Below are 13274 nucleotides of genomic sequence, written 5' to 3'. Positions count from 1 at the left end.
TCTCGGGCAGATTATGCTTACTTGTTAAAACTGAAATGAGTAGCCTAATGAGGGAGATTTCAAATCTATTCATGAATGTGAATATAGATAAATATTAATTAAATCTGACACAAGGAAATGTTAAATATTGCTGGAGCTCATTATTTTTTCCCAAGTTTTATGATCATTGTCAGTTGCTGTAGCCTACATGAAAACTGTAAAATGTTAATTATCTAATTAATTTACTGCAGTTACTGTGGTTATTAGAAAAACAAACTATATTCAGATTAATACGGACATGTTGGGCTATGATGTTGTTGCTAGCGTTTTTGTATTATTGATGTTGTATCCATGTCACACTGTGAGAAACAGTTTTGTCTTTCATTCGAACACTTTTAGGCTTTTATCATTTATCCTGAATGAAATAATGTGTTTCTAGCAGCAAACACTCAGAATAAAGTGAGATGATCTGTTGATGATCCTGAATGTCTTGATGAATGAGTGTTGATAGTCTGAGGCTCATCAATATTAACAGCTGCTGAAAAGACTCTTTATTTCATGTCAATAGTTCCTGTTTTCACCTCATTTATTATGCTAAGTTATTTTCATTTACTTGTGGTGATCGGCTGTTTTTCACCTAAGTAATTTCTCCTCTTGCCACTTCATACTTCAGTTCAGCGGGTGGCGCTAAAACACATACGTTTGTTTTCCAAACACCATCAAACCTCAGAGGTATATCAGTGCATTATGTGAAAGTTTGGCTGAAGAGATGTGTCTTTAATCTAGATTTAAACAGAGAGAGTGTGTCTGAACCCTGAACATTATCATGAAGAAGGCTATTCCAGAGTTTGGGAGCCAAATGTGAAAAGACTCTCCCTCCTTTAGTGGACTTTGCTATCCTAGGTACTACCACAAGTCCAGAGTTTTGTGACCTTAAGGAGTGTGAGGGATTGTAGCGTGGTAGGAGACTAGTTAGGTATGCAGGAGCTAAACCATTAAGGGCCTCATAGGTAAGGGGTAATATTTTGTAACTGATATGGAAACTAATAGGTAGCCAGTGTAGAGACTTTAAAATTGTGGTAACATGATCACATTTTCTTGATCTGGTAAGGACTAGCTTATTTATTGAAGAAGCAGGACAACCACCTAGTAGTGCATTACAACAGTCCAGTCTAGACGTCATGAATGCATGAACTAACTTTTCTGCTTCAGAAACAGGTAACATGTTCCGTAGCTTAGCAATGTTTCTAAGATGGAAGAATGCTGTTTTTGTAACTTGGGAAATATGATTTTCAGAAGACAGCTTGCTGTCTAATATAACACCCAGATTTTTGACTGTAGAGAAAGTTACAGTACATCTGTAACAAACGGGGTCTGGAGACTGAGGTGTGGATCCAAATGCAAGCTTTATTATTATAGACGTAGTCAAGCAGGCTGGGTCAGAGACGGAAAACGAGAGCAAACAGGGTAATCCGAAAGAGTGACATTGACTATAATAAAATGTATAATACAATATCTCTGACGAGAGAAAAAAAAAAAAAAAAACATACTAAATGTGGTTTACAAAATAAAAACTATGCTAAAATGTCTCTTCATTTTCGAGACGAAAACGAGACAAAACGAAATGTTATAACGTTAGATTGATGTGCGCATGCCCATTAGTCAGAGCTGTATCCCTTCTTCTTTTTATTTTGTTTATTGTTTTTATTCATTATATTTCAATTTATGTGTGTGTACTTCTAACATGTTTGATAGGTAAAATAAATTTTGTAAATTCAAACTAGAGGCATCTTCCATGTCTGGAATGGATGTATTCTTGAGCCTATAAGGTAACAATAATATAATGAGATAACCTTGTTTGAAATGGGTTTGGCTAAAAGAAAACTTTGGATTTGTCTATACTACTAGGTACTTATACTATATTGACTGGGTTAAATACAATTGCATTACTAAAAATAGACTAAAATAAAATTTTCATTGACTAAAAATGGACTAAAATAGTCATGGGTAATTCTGACTAAAATAAGACTATAATGCTCAGACTTTTAGTCGACTAAAACTTGACTAGACTAAGGAGAATTCGAACGTGACTATAACTAATAAAAAAATAAAATGACAGCTTCACACAAAGACTAGAATAAAACAAAAATTAAAACTGGCCGCCAAAAACAACACTACTCTCCAGTGTGGATCCTCTCATGATTTTTTTTCAGGTCTCCTGACTGATTGAATCTCTTGTCGCAGTGTGAACACTTGTAAGGTTTTTCTCCAGTGTGGATCCTCTCATGCAGTTTCAAATTGCTCGCTGTAGTTAGTCTTCTCACACTCAAAGCACATGTAGTCTCTCACACCAGTGCGTGTTTTCTGATGTGCTTTCAAGTGTTGTAGACGTGAGAATCTCTTTCCACACAAATGACATGAATGTGGCTTTTGTGTTCATGAGTCTGAACCCCGAACGTTATCAGGAAGAAGGCTATTCCAGAGTTTGGGAGCCAAATGTGAAAAACCTCTCCCTCCTTTAGTGGACTTTGCTATCCTAGGTACTACCAAAATCCAGAGGTTTTTTTTTTTTTTTTTTTTTATCTTAGGGAGTGTGATGGATTGCGATCATTTCTGTCGTGTGAAAATAAATACCAAGTATATCCATGTCTGCCTCCTTGACCAGAGTGTGACAGAAGACCAACTGTTTTGAGGAACAAAACAATTTGAACAATTTTTGAGGATTAAAACATAACTGAATGAGCCGGTTAATGTGGGACATATCCGTGTTTGTGCATCCAGTTTATTGTAAATCATCTCAAAAATGCTCACCAGCTCTTTTTGCACAGATGATCTGAAGAAGAATCACAGTAGGAGCAGTAAATGATGCAAACTCAACAATAATCACAATCACTGCAGGAAATATGTGTGGACTGATCATCAATAAAGAGAAACTCAATCTGTGAAACTGTAAATTAAATCCAAAGTAAGAAATGATGAAAAGTAAAGATGTGTGGTACCTCTGAACAATGATCCAGCAGTACTGACTTCATTTTCAGCCGGATCTGAAAGTGATTTACTTACTGTGATTGTTTTTTGTATGATATTGTAGAGAAAATAAATGTTTGAAACGCTCCCCACATTCAGTGCAGTGATACGGTTTCTCTCCAGTGTGGATCCTCTCATGTGTTTTCAGGGTTCCTGAATGAATGAATCTCTTTTCGCAGTGTGAACACTGATAAGGTTTTTCTCCAGTGTGAATCATCTCATGTTTTTTCAGGTCCCCTGACTGACTGAATCTCTTGTCACAGTGTGAACACTTGAAAGGTTTTTCTCCAGTGTGGATCCTCTCATGCAGTTTTAAATTGCTCGCTGTAGTAAAAGTCTTCTCACACTCAAAGCACATGTAGTCTCTCACACCAGAGTGTGTTTTCTGATGTACTTTCAAACGTTGTAGATGTGAGAAACTCTTTCCACACAAATGACATGGATATGGTTTCTCTTTTGTATGAACTCTCAGGTGCTCGTTCAGGCTTTGAGCTCTCAAAAACACTTTGTCGCATTGATCACATGCATACAGTTTCTCTCTAGTGTGGACATTTATGTGTGCTTTAAGATTTGACAATTGTGTGAAACTCTTCTCGCACTGATCACAAGCAAATGGTTTTTCTTCAGTATGAACTCTCATGTGCTCTGTAAGGTGTCCTTTTTGTATGAAACTCTTCCCGCACTGATCACATGTGAACAATTTCTCTCCAGTGTGGATCCTCTCATGTTTTTTCAGATTTGCTGACCAACTGAATCTCTTGTCACAGTGTGAACACTGATAAGGTTTTTCTCCAGTGTGAACGCTCATGTGACGCTCAAGACTTGGTTTGCTTGAGACACTCGTTCCACACTGAGTGCAGCAGAAAGATTTCTTGGACCTTTCTTTTCTTATTTTCTTTTGGACTTGAGAGCAACTCAAAGGTTTTTCTCCAGGTTCGACGTGACTTTTCTCCTCAACTTCCCTCAGTTCTTCATTCTTGTCGATTTCTTCAATCAACTCTAAATGAAAGTAAAAATGGTTCATTTTCAGTAACTTAACAGTAGCTTTCAGTAAAGTAAAAAAACAAACAAACAAAAAAAAAAACAGAGAAATGTGGACATAAGATAAACCCTGGAATAACAATATAATGTAGATAATTGTTATACAATATTTTGATGCATTTTTATGAATTACCCATCCCTGATTTTATTTTTCATAAAAAAAGAGGTACACTGATCTTCAAATATATTTTTAAAAACATTATAGGCAAAAATACCAAATAATCCTACATTTCTAAAGGAAGATCTATTGAATATGTTTTTATTTACTACATGTTATTGAAAAAGTACCCAGGTAAAACTGTTTAGCCACTAAGTTCTACAGATGGAGGAGCCAGAAGCAGGTTTGTTAATCATAAAATTACTGTTTTTTTGCATTAAAAAGTGTTGTTACTAATAATATTAATACTTCTGGTTTTCTACATCAGCGCTATTTGATGTTGAAGGAGTGGAATTCTGGATCGATCTTGGACTCTAAAGCAATTATAATAATTATTATTATTTCTTGTGTTATTATTAACCTTTTACATTGTTCGATGATTGAATAGAGTTAGCAGGTAAAACATGTATTCGAAGTAACAGCCTTTGGTAAGAATGGAATGTTCAACAGTATTCTATTTTCCCCAGAGTCAAGATGTCATGTGACAGCTCTTATTAGTTAAAAAAAAGTTGCAGCATAAAAAAAATAAAATAAAAATGGTTGCAGTCTGAATCTCTGCCTTATTATTTGATGCTTAAGCTATATTATTGCAAAAGCATTACATATTTCTCAGAAACTGCATGAAGCTTTACCATCAGCACTTAATAAAAAAAGAGACACTAAAAAAAATAGACACCAACCTGTTTGTTCTTCAGTATCTTCAGTGCATTTGATTCTGCAGGGTTCTGGATCTCTCATCTTCTCGCAGCATGAAAGGAGCTGATCTGCTAATACAAAAAATACATCACTAGCTGAGATTGTTTTCACAGCACAACATCTCTTGTCTTGTAATTTACCACTTAAAGCTAATTTCATTGAAGACATTAGCATAAAAAATGAGGTGAAAACAGGAACTACTGACATGAAATAAAGAGTCTGTTCAGCAGATCTGTTAATATTGATGAGCCTCATTCCTCAAGCCATTCAGGATAATCAGCTGATCATCTCACTTTATTCTGAGTGTTTACTGCTAGAAACTGATTGTTTGAATCGGGATTTATGATAAAAGCCAATTTCTCACAATATGTGTAAAGCATAAATAATCCAAAACGAACGCTAAAGTAAATAACTGATGTATGTAACCGTAATATAAATGTATGATCTAGTTCTAAACAGATTTTATAATAACTAAATCCATTGCAATGAAGTAATTAGATCATTAATATGTTAAATTCTTGTATGTACAGAAAAACCTAAAAAGCAAAATTTTAATTATTTCAGTGTTAAATTTGATTAATATTTTGCTATATTATAATTTAAGTTGATAATATACGATCAATTAGCAGTCTCCGTTTCAGTAAATTTATTTAAAAATACCAACAATTTGATAACACGGATTTGATCTGCCAAATATGTCAAAGTGTAGATTCCCCTCACAGATCTTTTTTAACATGACATTCGGCAACAGTTCTCACTACAAACAATAGCATAGAAACCGCATTCAACATATTGTCCTCACATGCTCGCTACAGCACTAAATGTTTATTTCAATAGGAAGACGCCAGAAAAGATGCACAAGTAACCTGAACCCCATGAAATCCATACAGAAATTAGCCTGTAAAATGTCGTTTAAACAAACTTTACAAAGTGTGTTTGATAGTAAATAATCGAACTATGAAATTCTGTGTAATTCCTCCAGGTACCAACAAACACAAGTGGCTTTCTCAACTGATGGATTTATTTAATCCAGCTTGGTCAGGATCATAAACACAGAGAGAAAACTAAAAGCACAGAACAAACAATAATTAGCTTAAAGCAAGAAATTTGAAAGATAAAACTATTTTAACAAACACAACATACAAAACAATACCTCGTTGGCTGCGTACCGAGAGAGGAATTAGTTTTAGTCTTCTTCTTTTTGTTAATCTTATTTCTCTTAGACTTAGCTTAGTGACTACACTTTAGTCATGCATCTTTCCCTTTTCTTTTCTTCTAGAGATCGCTTCTTCTGGGGAAATTAACCTCTGCATACAAAGCTCACTCCAATGCTACAGCTCCCCCTAGTGGCACTCAACGGTAATAATAATACCAATAATAGCCTACAGAAATTGAATTGAAACAAAAATGTGGCAGTAACATACTGTGAACCGCTGAACTCTCCTCAGAAGACTCGGATGTCGGTTATTGTTGGCGGGATTCGATGAATGTTTGAATAAAGATCTGGCGCCAAAGCTGGACGCTCAATGGATTTTAATTCGCCTGAGATCTTACATTTATTTTATTTGTTCATACTTATATTTTTAGTTTAGCTTTCTTTATTGTAGCTACATTATATTTGCAAATCTCGGGCAGATTATGCTTACTTGTTAAAATTGAAATGAGTAGTCTAATGAGGGAAATTTCAAATCTATTCATGAATGTGAATACAGATAAATATTAATTAAATCTGACACAAGGAAATGTTAAATATTGCTGGAGCTCATTATTTTTTCTAAGTTTTATGATCATTGTCAGTTGCTGTAGCCTACATGAAAACTGTAAAATGTTAATTATCTAATTAATTTACTGCAGTTACTGTGGTTATTAGAAAAACAAACTATATTCAGATTAATACGGACATGTTGGGCTATGATGTTGTTGTTAGCGTTTTTGTATTATTGATGTTGTATTGATGTTTTGTATTATTGATGTTGTATCCATGTCACACTGTGAGAAATAACAGTTTTGTCTTTCATTCGAACACTTTTAGACTTTTATCATTTATCCTGAATGAAATATTGTGTTTCTAGCAGCAAACACTCAGAATAAAGTGATTGCACTTCAGAATTGCACTTCAGAATTGCACTTCAGAATTGCACTTCAATTACCATCTGGTTCAGCTCAGCTACCAATTCTGATCTCAGAAGACTACGTCGGATAGTCCGGACTGCTGAACGAATCATTGGTACAACCCTCCCTACCCTTCAAGATCTCTTCTTATCCAGAGTACGAAAAAGGGCTGCCAAAATTACTCTGGACCCCTCACATCCAGCACACTCACTTTTTGAACTGTTACCATCCGGTCGGCGCTACAGAGCACTGAGCACTAGAACGACCAGACACCGAAACAGTTTCTTTCCTCAGGCAATCCATCTCATGAACACTTGATCGTGGAACATACAACACTATACATTCTTTATTCATTTTTCCGTTATTTATTTAAAGCACATACATGCTTCCATTCAAATGTCTTTGCTATTTTTGCACATTGTCTGTCTTGTATACTTGTATATTGTTCTTTTTATAATATGTATCGTCTTGTCACTGTCATTCTGTAGCACTGTGGAGCTCTGTCACAAAAACAAATTCCTAGTATGTGCAAACATACCTGGCAATAAAGCTCATTCTGATTCTGATTCTGATTCTAAAGTGAGATGATCTGTTGATGATCCTGAATGTCTTGATGAATGAGTGTTGATAGTCTGAGGCTCATCAATATTAACAGCTGCTGAAAAGACTCTTTATTTCATGTCAATAGTTCCTGTTTTCACCTCATTTATTATGCTAAGTCCTTTTCATTTACATGTGGTGATAGGCTGTTTTTCACCTAAGTAATTTCTCCTCTTGCCACTTCATATTCCAGTTCAGCGGGTGGCGCTAAAACACATACGTTTGTTTGCCAAACACCATCAAACCTCAGAGGTATATCAGTGCATTATGTGAAAGCTTGGCTGAAGAGATGTGTCTTTAATCTAGATTTAAACAGAGAGAGTGTGTCTGAACCCTGAACATTAACAGGAAGGCTATTCCAGAGTTTGGGAGCCAAATGAGAAAAGGCTCTCCCTCCTTTAGTGGACTTTGCTATCCTAGGTACTACCAAAATCCAGATTTTTTTTTTTTTTTTTTTATCTTAGGGAGTGTGATGGATTGTGATCCTCTCTGTCGTGTGAAAATAAATAACAAGTATATCCCTGCCTGCCTCCTTGACCAGTGTGTGACAGAAGACCAACTGTTTTGAGGAACAAAACAATTTGAACAATTTTTGAGGATTAAAACATAACTGAATGAGCCGGTTAATGTGGGAAATATCCGTGTTTGTGCATCATTGTCTGTAATGTGTGCTGTAGCCTACTGCACACATTGCAGACATCGATGTACAAATGCGAATACATTCAACTAAAAGTGCACAACTAGATTGTAGCTACTGGATGTCACCCTACTAGGTTGAGCCTGGACTCATTATCTGGCATCCAGCTACATTCTACTTCTGCACTTTTTGTTGTACGTGATCATACTTTTCTGAACTTTATGAGTCGAATAAATATCAGGGTAAAATATTGCCTTCACTGAAAACATACAAATTGGTTAATGACTCAAAAATACACTATATTGTCAAAGGTACTTGCTCACCCTTCCACATAATCAGAATTAGGTGTTCCAATCACTTCCATGGCCAGAGGTGTATAAAATCAAGCACCTATGCATGCAGACTGTTTTTTTTACATACATTTGTGAAAGAATGGGTCGCTCTCAGGAGCTCAGTGAATTCCAGCATTGAAATGTGATAGGATGCCACCTGTGCAACAAGTCCAGTCGTGAAATTTCCTCACTCCTAAATATTCCACAGTCAACTGTATTATAAGAACGTGGAAGCGTTTGGGTACGACAGCAACTCAGCCACGAAGTGGTAGGCCACGTAAACTGACGGAGAGGGGTCAGCTGATGCTGAGGCGCATAGTGCGAAGAGGTCAACAACTTTCTGCAGAGTCAATCACAGACCTCCAAATTTCATGTGGCTTTCAGATTAGTTCAAGAAGATTGCGCAAAGAACTTCATGGAATGGGTTTACATGGCTGAGCAGCTGCATCCAAGCCATGCATCACACAAGTGCAATGCAAAGCGTCGGATGCAGTGGTGTAAAGCCTGAGTAATAAAATATGCTACTCAAGTAAGTGTACTGTTACTTCAATGAAATTTTACTTAAGTACAAGTAAAAGTACTGAACAAAAAATCTACTCAAGTAAAAGTAACTAATTTAAAATTTAGTGAGTAATTTTTTTTTTTTTTTGAATAGAAGTGCTGGGTGGGGGATTCTAGTGTAATTCAAAATAGACAAGGGAATATAATTCTCAACCTGGTTGTTTTTATTTGAGGAAACAACATTACAAATTAAAGTGCAATAAAAACAAATAAATAAGATACAATAAAAAAAAATAACCGTATAAAACATTTAGGGAAATTTTAGTGCAAATAGTCCCACATAACTTTAAACATCACAACCACTACATGTTGCATGTACTGTGGATTCAGTAGAAAAGGGGTTGCCAACCTTACTGCGGGGCCCCCCTCCTTCTCCGTTCAATTTTGCAAGGCCCCCCCATGCCTGACATGTCCTCTTATTTATTACTTCCGCAGTAAAGAGAAAAGTATTTATTGTTAAGTCTTTTTTACTAACCAAAACATTTGTTTTGCCTAATTATTCTTCTACTGCATGTTATAAAAAACTCAATTCAAACAAACTTTAAATTAAAACTTTAAATATACCTTATAACCTTTAAAGAAAACCTCTGCTAAATTCTAACTTTTTAAAACTATATATACAGATTTTAAGCTCCTGAATTCCTTACTTCAGACATTCTTTACAACTTCAGAGTAGTTTTTCTTAAATAATTGAACCTGCCTTACCAAACAGGACTACAGGGAGATGCCAAAAGACCACTAAACCTATCCATTTGAACTTGACTGACTGAATATCTACTGTTTGTATCCATTAAAAAATTAACAGACGAATTCAAACTACAACAAACACATTCTAAATCTGTTGAAACACATCGATGTGAAGGTTCGACAAAGATACGATCAGTGAACTGCAGTGTGCCCCTGATGCTCATAAACACCGAGCCTCACTCCTCTTCTATGGGTGAGCATCCATTATAAAACACTCACAGGACAGTAATTTGGACAACTAGGCAAATGTTTTGAAATTACACGCAAAAAAATACGATAGGGATCAGAGCCCCGAGAGCGTGCATAGTTTGTGAATCAATAGCGGACTTATGCGTGCCTAATGTACGACTATGATATACACGAGTGTTATACATTAGGTACGCGCAAGTTTGTTATTACCTTTAGATTAGCGCGACGGTTTGCTTCATGCATGCAGCCGAGAGATGTAACGTAACTCTGCAAAACTGTAACTTGTCCGTCTCCATCTTTCGTCAGTTAGCGCGCTGCGTTTGTTCTGCCGCTTTATCAAGCAATCAGTAATTTCCGGTGCGCGATACCCTCCCTCCACTCACAATTGTTTTTTTTGTTTTTTTTTATTAATTTTTTTAGTATTATTTTTTATTTATTTATTTATTTTTACTCAGTAACAGATAATATATAAAATGTAGTTAAGTACAATACTTCAATCAAAACGTACTGTAGTAAACGTAAAATTACAAAATGTAAAAGTTACTTTTAAAAGTAGAACTACACATTGAACCCCCTCCCCTTATTTATATTTACTTATATTTTTTACTATATATATTTTTTAATTTTATATTTATATATTTTTTTATATTTTATAATTTGTTTATTTATTTATTTTTATTTTTTATTTTTCTTCTCAATATATGTATATTATATGTGTGAAATATTTTGTTTGGACCGCCCATTGCAGATTTTGAAGGACTAAATCATATGGTCTTGAGGGAACCTCTGTTGGTGTTTAAGCTCATAATACAGTACTACTTGCGGGCGGGGTGGGGGGCTGATGGGAGAGTAACCTGTACTATAAAAGGCGACTGTATAAGAAGAATGTAAGAGTTGTATGTGATGCCTCTGGAGATCTGTTTGTTCCGTTTTGTTGAAACGAATAAAAAAAAAAAATAAAAAAAATAAAGTTAAAAAAAAAAAAAAAAAGTAGAACTACACAAAAAACCTACTCAATTACAGTAACGCGAGTAAATGTAATTCGTTACTTTCCACCTCTGTGTAAAGCAGACCGCCATAGGCTCTAGAGCAATGGAGAAGCGTTCTCTGGAGTGACGAATTGCCTTGCTCCCATTTTTGTGGGAACAGTTTGGAGCTGGCCCCTTCCTCTTTCAGCATGACTGTGCAATAATTTAAATTGTAAAACTGCACACAGTTTATTTATTTTTCTCTTCCCTGAACCTAGGGGGGGGCTCCACAGAAAAAGTCGCTTGTTTTGGGCTTGTTTTCACAGGCCTGGTTGCTTATTTATCTCGCGAGATCTGGCAACACTGGGATCAAGTCAATAAGCTCTCATCCTGCTGCACCTCAAACCTACCGCATTCCGGCTGCAAACACATTGTTATTTTGATTACTTTTTTTGTACGCCTGTTGACATTTTTGCACTAAATAAATGGTTGTGATTGCACTTTCCTGTCTGTCATCATTCCAACACAGCTCACCAGAAACACGGCATGTCGTAATCTGTGATGAATGCAGGCAAGAGCCAATGAACTTCTGATTTTCCTGTCGCAAAATGCACTTAAGCGTGGGTTTATGGCTGATTTTGCTGGACTCACTGCTCGGGATGGAGATGAATTTTGTGTCCCACCACGGCAAACAAAGTTAATATTATATGAATGGTTAAACAATTGCAGAAATGTTACTTATTTTATAGGGTTTAAAGTTTAGTCTTGATAACATTATATAGACCTATTCTTGGAAACGAGCTGGCAACAGAAATCACACAGAACAGAATTAATGTTTTTTATTTAATATTAAGTAAACGTTAAATGCTTAGATGATGTAAATATGTCAGTTTTGTAGGTTTAGTGTCTGTAAAAACTTAAATAAAGGTACGTTTTGTAGATCCACATTTTACGCAAAATACATACGAATTGTCATGAGGTCACGTTGCAATATGTGAAGAGCTCTTTTCCAAAATGCGATAAATGCCAAAAAAAAAAAAAAAAAAAAAAATGAGTTAATTATGCCATTTTGCAGTGGACTGAACCTATTCACGACTCCATTAATGTTTCATGCCAAATCGCTGTATGTCCGTGTTTAAAATGTACTGCAAGATGCAGTTTCTTTCTAAAACGCTATAAGCGCCAAACCTGTTTTTAATCTTAATGCGATATATCCTCTCGACCAACCAGAATTCGGCGAGCGTTCGACGCAATCTAACATGGCGGCGCCCTGAAGCGAGAGATGTTTGTGTTCAGTCTTCAAAATGAGAGCTTTAAACTCGATTAACAATTTTGATGGCCTGGATGAGGCAGTGATACCTGTACCTTTTGTTAGAAAACGCAGACTAGACAAAGAAAATCACAAGAAAAATAACAAAAAAGAAGGTTCGTCACTGCTAGTGCGTTTTGGTTTTAAAACAGCGTTTTAAAATGAAAAGAATCCTCGTCTACATTAGCGAGTAGCGTGTATAGGTAGATTCCCTATTGTTTTGATAAAGGATGTGCTTGAAGTGGTCGAAAGGGGAATCTACTTATACATATCTATGGCTAAAGCAACGAGCATGATGTGATTGTTTACACGGTCGTCAAGATACGCAGAGAGAATGTGGACAGCCACGCCATCGTTTTCAAAAGTGTCCAAACGTTTTAGTCCATTTACAATGAAACGCAACCCTGGAGTTTTCAGACTAAAACACGCAAACTAAAAGCTGTCACCAGACGACCTAATAATAAATTTAGACAGTTTTAAGAAAGACCAAACAAGGTTTACAAGGATAGGGCCATAATTCTTCTGGACATAACGCAAGTGGAAAGGCAGCCTCTGAAAGTCTAAACAAACGAAAAGACTGACATTAAAAATAAAGATTTATATTAATTTATAGTATGAGTCCCTTATGTCATATGTTGCATGTTCTCTTGTTTTTTTTTAAATACATGAACGAGTAATGTTTTGGAAAAAAAGAATGGATTTGTAGCGTTTTGAAAAAGAAATAGGGATGCACCAAAATAAATTCTTGGCGAAACCGAAAACCGAAAAAGAGGAAACCAAGGCCGAAAACCGAAAAAACGAAAGAATTATGCCAATTATTAGTACCATTGCATTTATGGCTATGACTGTGTACTAATTTGACTAAAATCAAGGCATTGCAATTGCATAAATTAATATTAAAGTTTCAAAGAATAAATCA

At 35.6% G+C, this 13274-nt stretch overlaps 2 protein-coding genes across 3 annotated transcripts in view; one reads left to right on the top strand and one right to left on the bottom strand.

The window, feature by feature from the left end:
• The window catches only part of LOC141328719 (uncharacterized), a 107255-nt gene that overhangs the window by 17228 nt on the left and 76753 nt on the right, over nt 1-13274 (top strand). The window lies entirely within an intron of this gene.
• Nucleotides 1462-6184, bottom strand: LOC141329237 (uncharacterized). Of its 2 annotated transcripts, XM_073835453.1 has the most exons (3): nt 6054-6184; nt 4885-4968; nt 1462-4005 (listed from the first exon to the last, which is right to left on the bottom strand). In XM_073835453.1, the coding sequence occupies exons 2-3, from the start codon at nt 4940-4942 to the stop codon at nt 3035-3037; spliced, it is 1029 nt and encodes a 342-aa protein (XP_073691554.1). In that variant the 5' UTR covers nt 4943-4968; nt 6054-6184; the 3' UTR covers nt 1462-3034. The 2 variants fall into 2 exon arrangements, with proteins under 2 accessions (XP_073691554.1, XP_073691552.1); XM_073835451.1 differs by lacking the exon at nt 6054-6184 and having other exon boundaries at nt 4885-5174.

Source organism: Garra rufa, chromosome 1, assembly GCF_049309525.1.
Source record: "Garra rufa chromosome 1, GarRuf1.0, whole genome shotgun sequence".
Classification (NCBI taxonomy): domain Eukaryota; kingdom Metazoa; phylum Chordata; class Actinopteri; order Cypriniformes; family Cyprinidae; genus Garra; species Garra rufa.
Note: the sequence above shows the minus strand (reverse complement) of the source record. Positions and strands in the feature narration are given on the sequence as shown.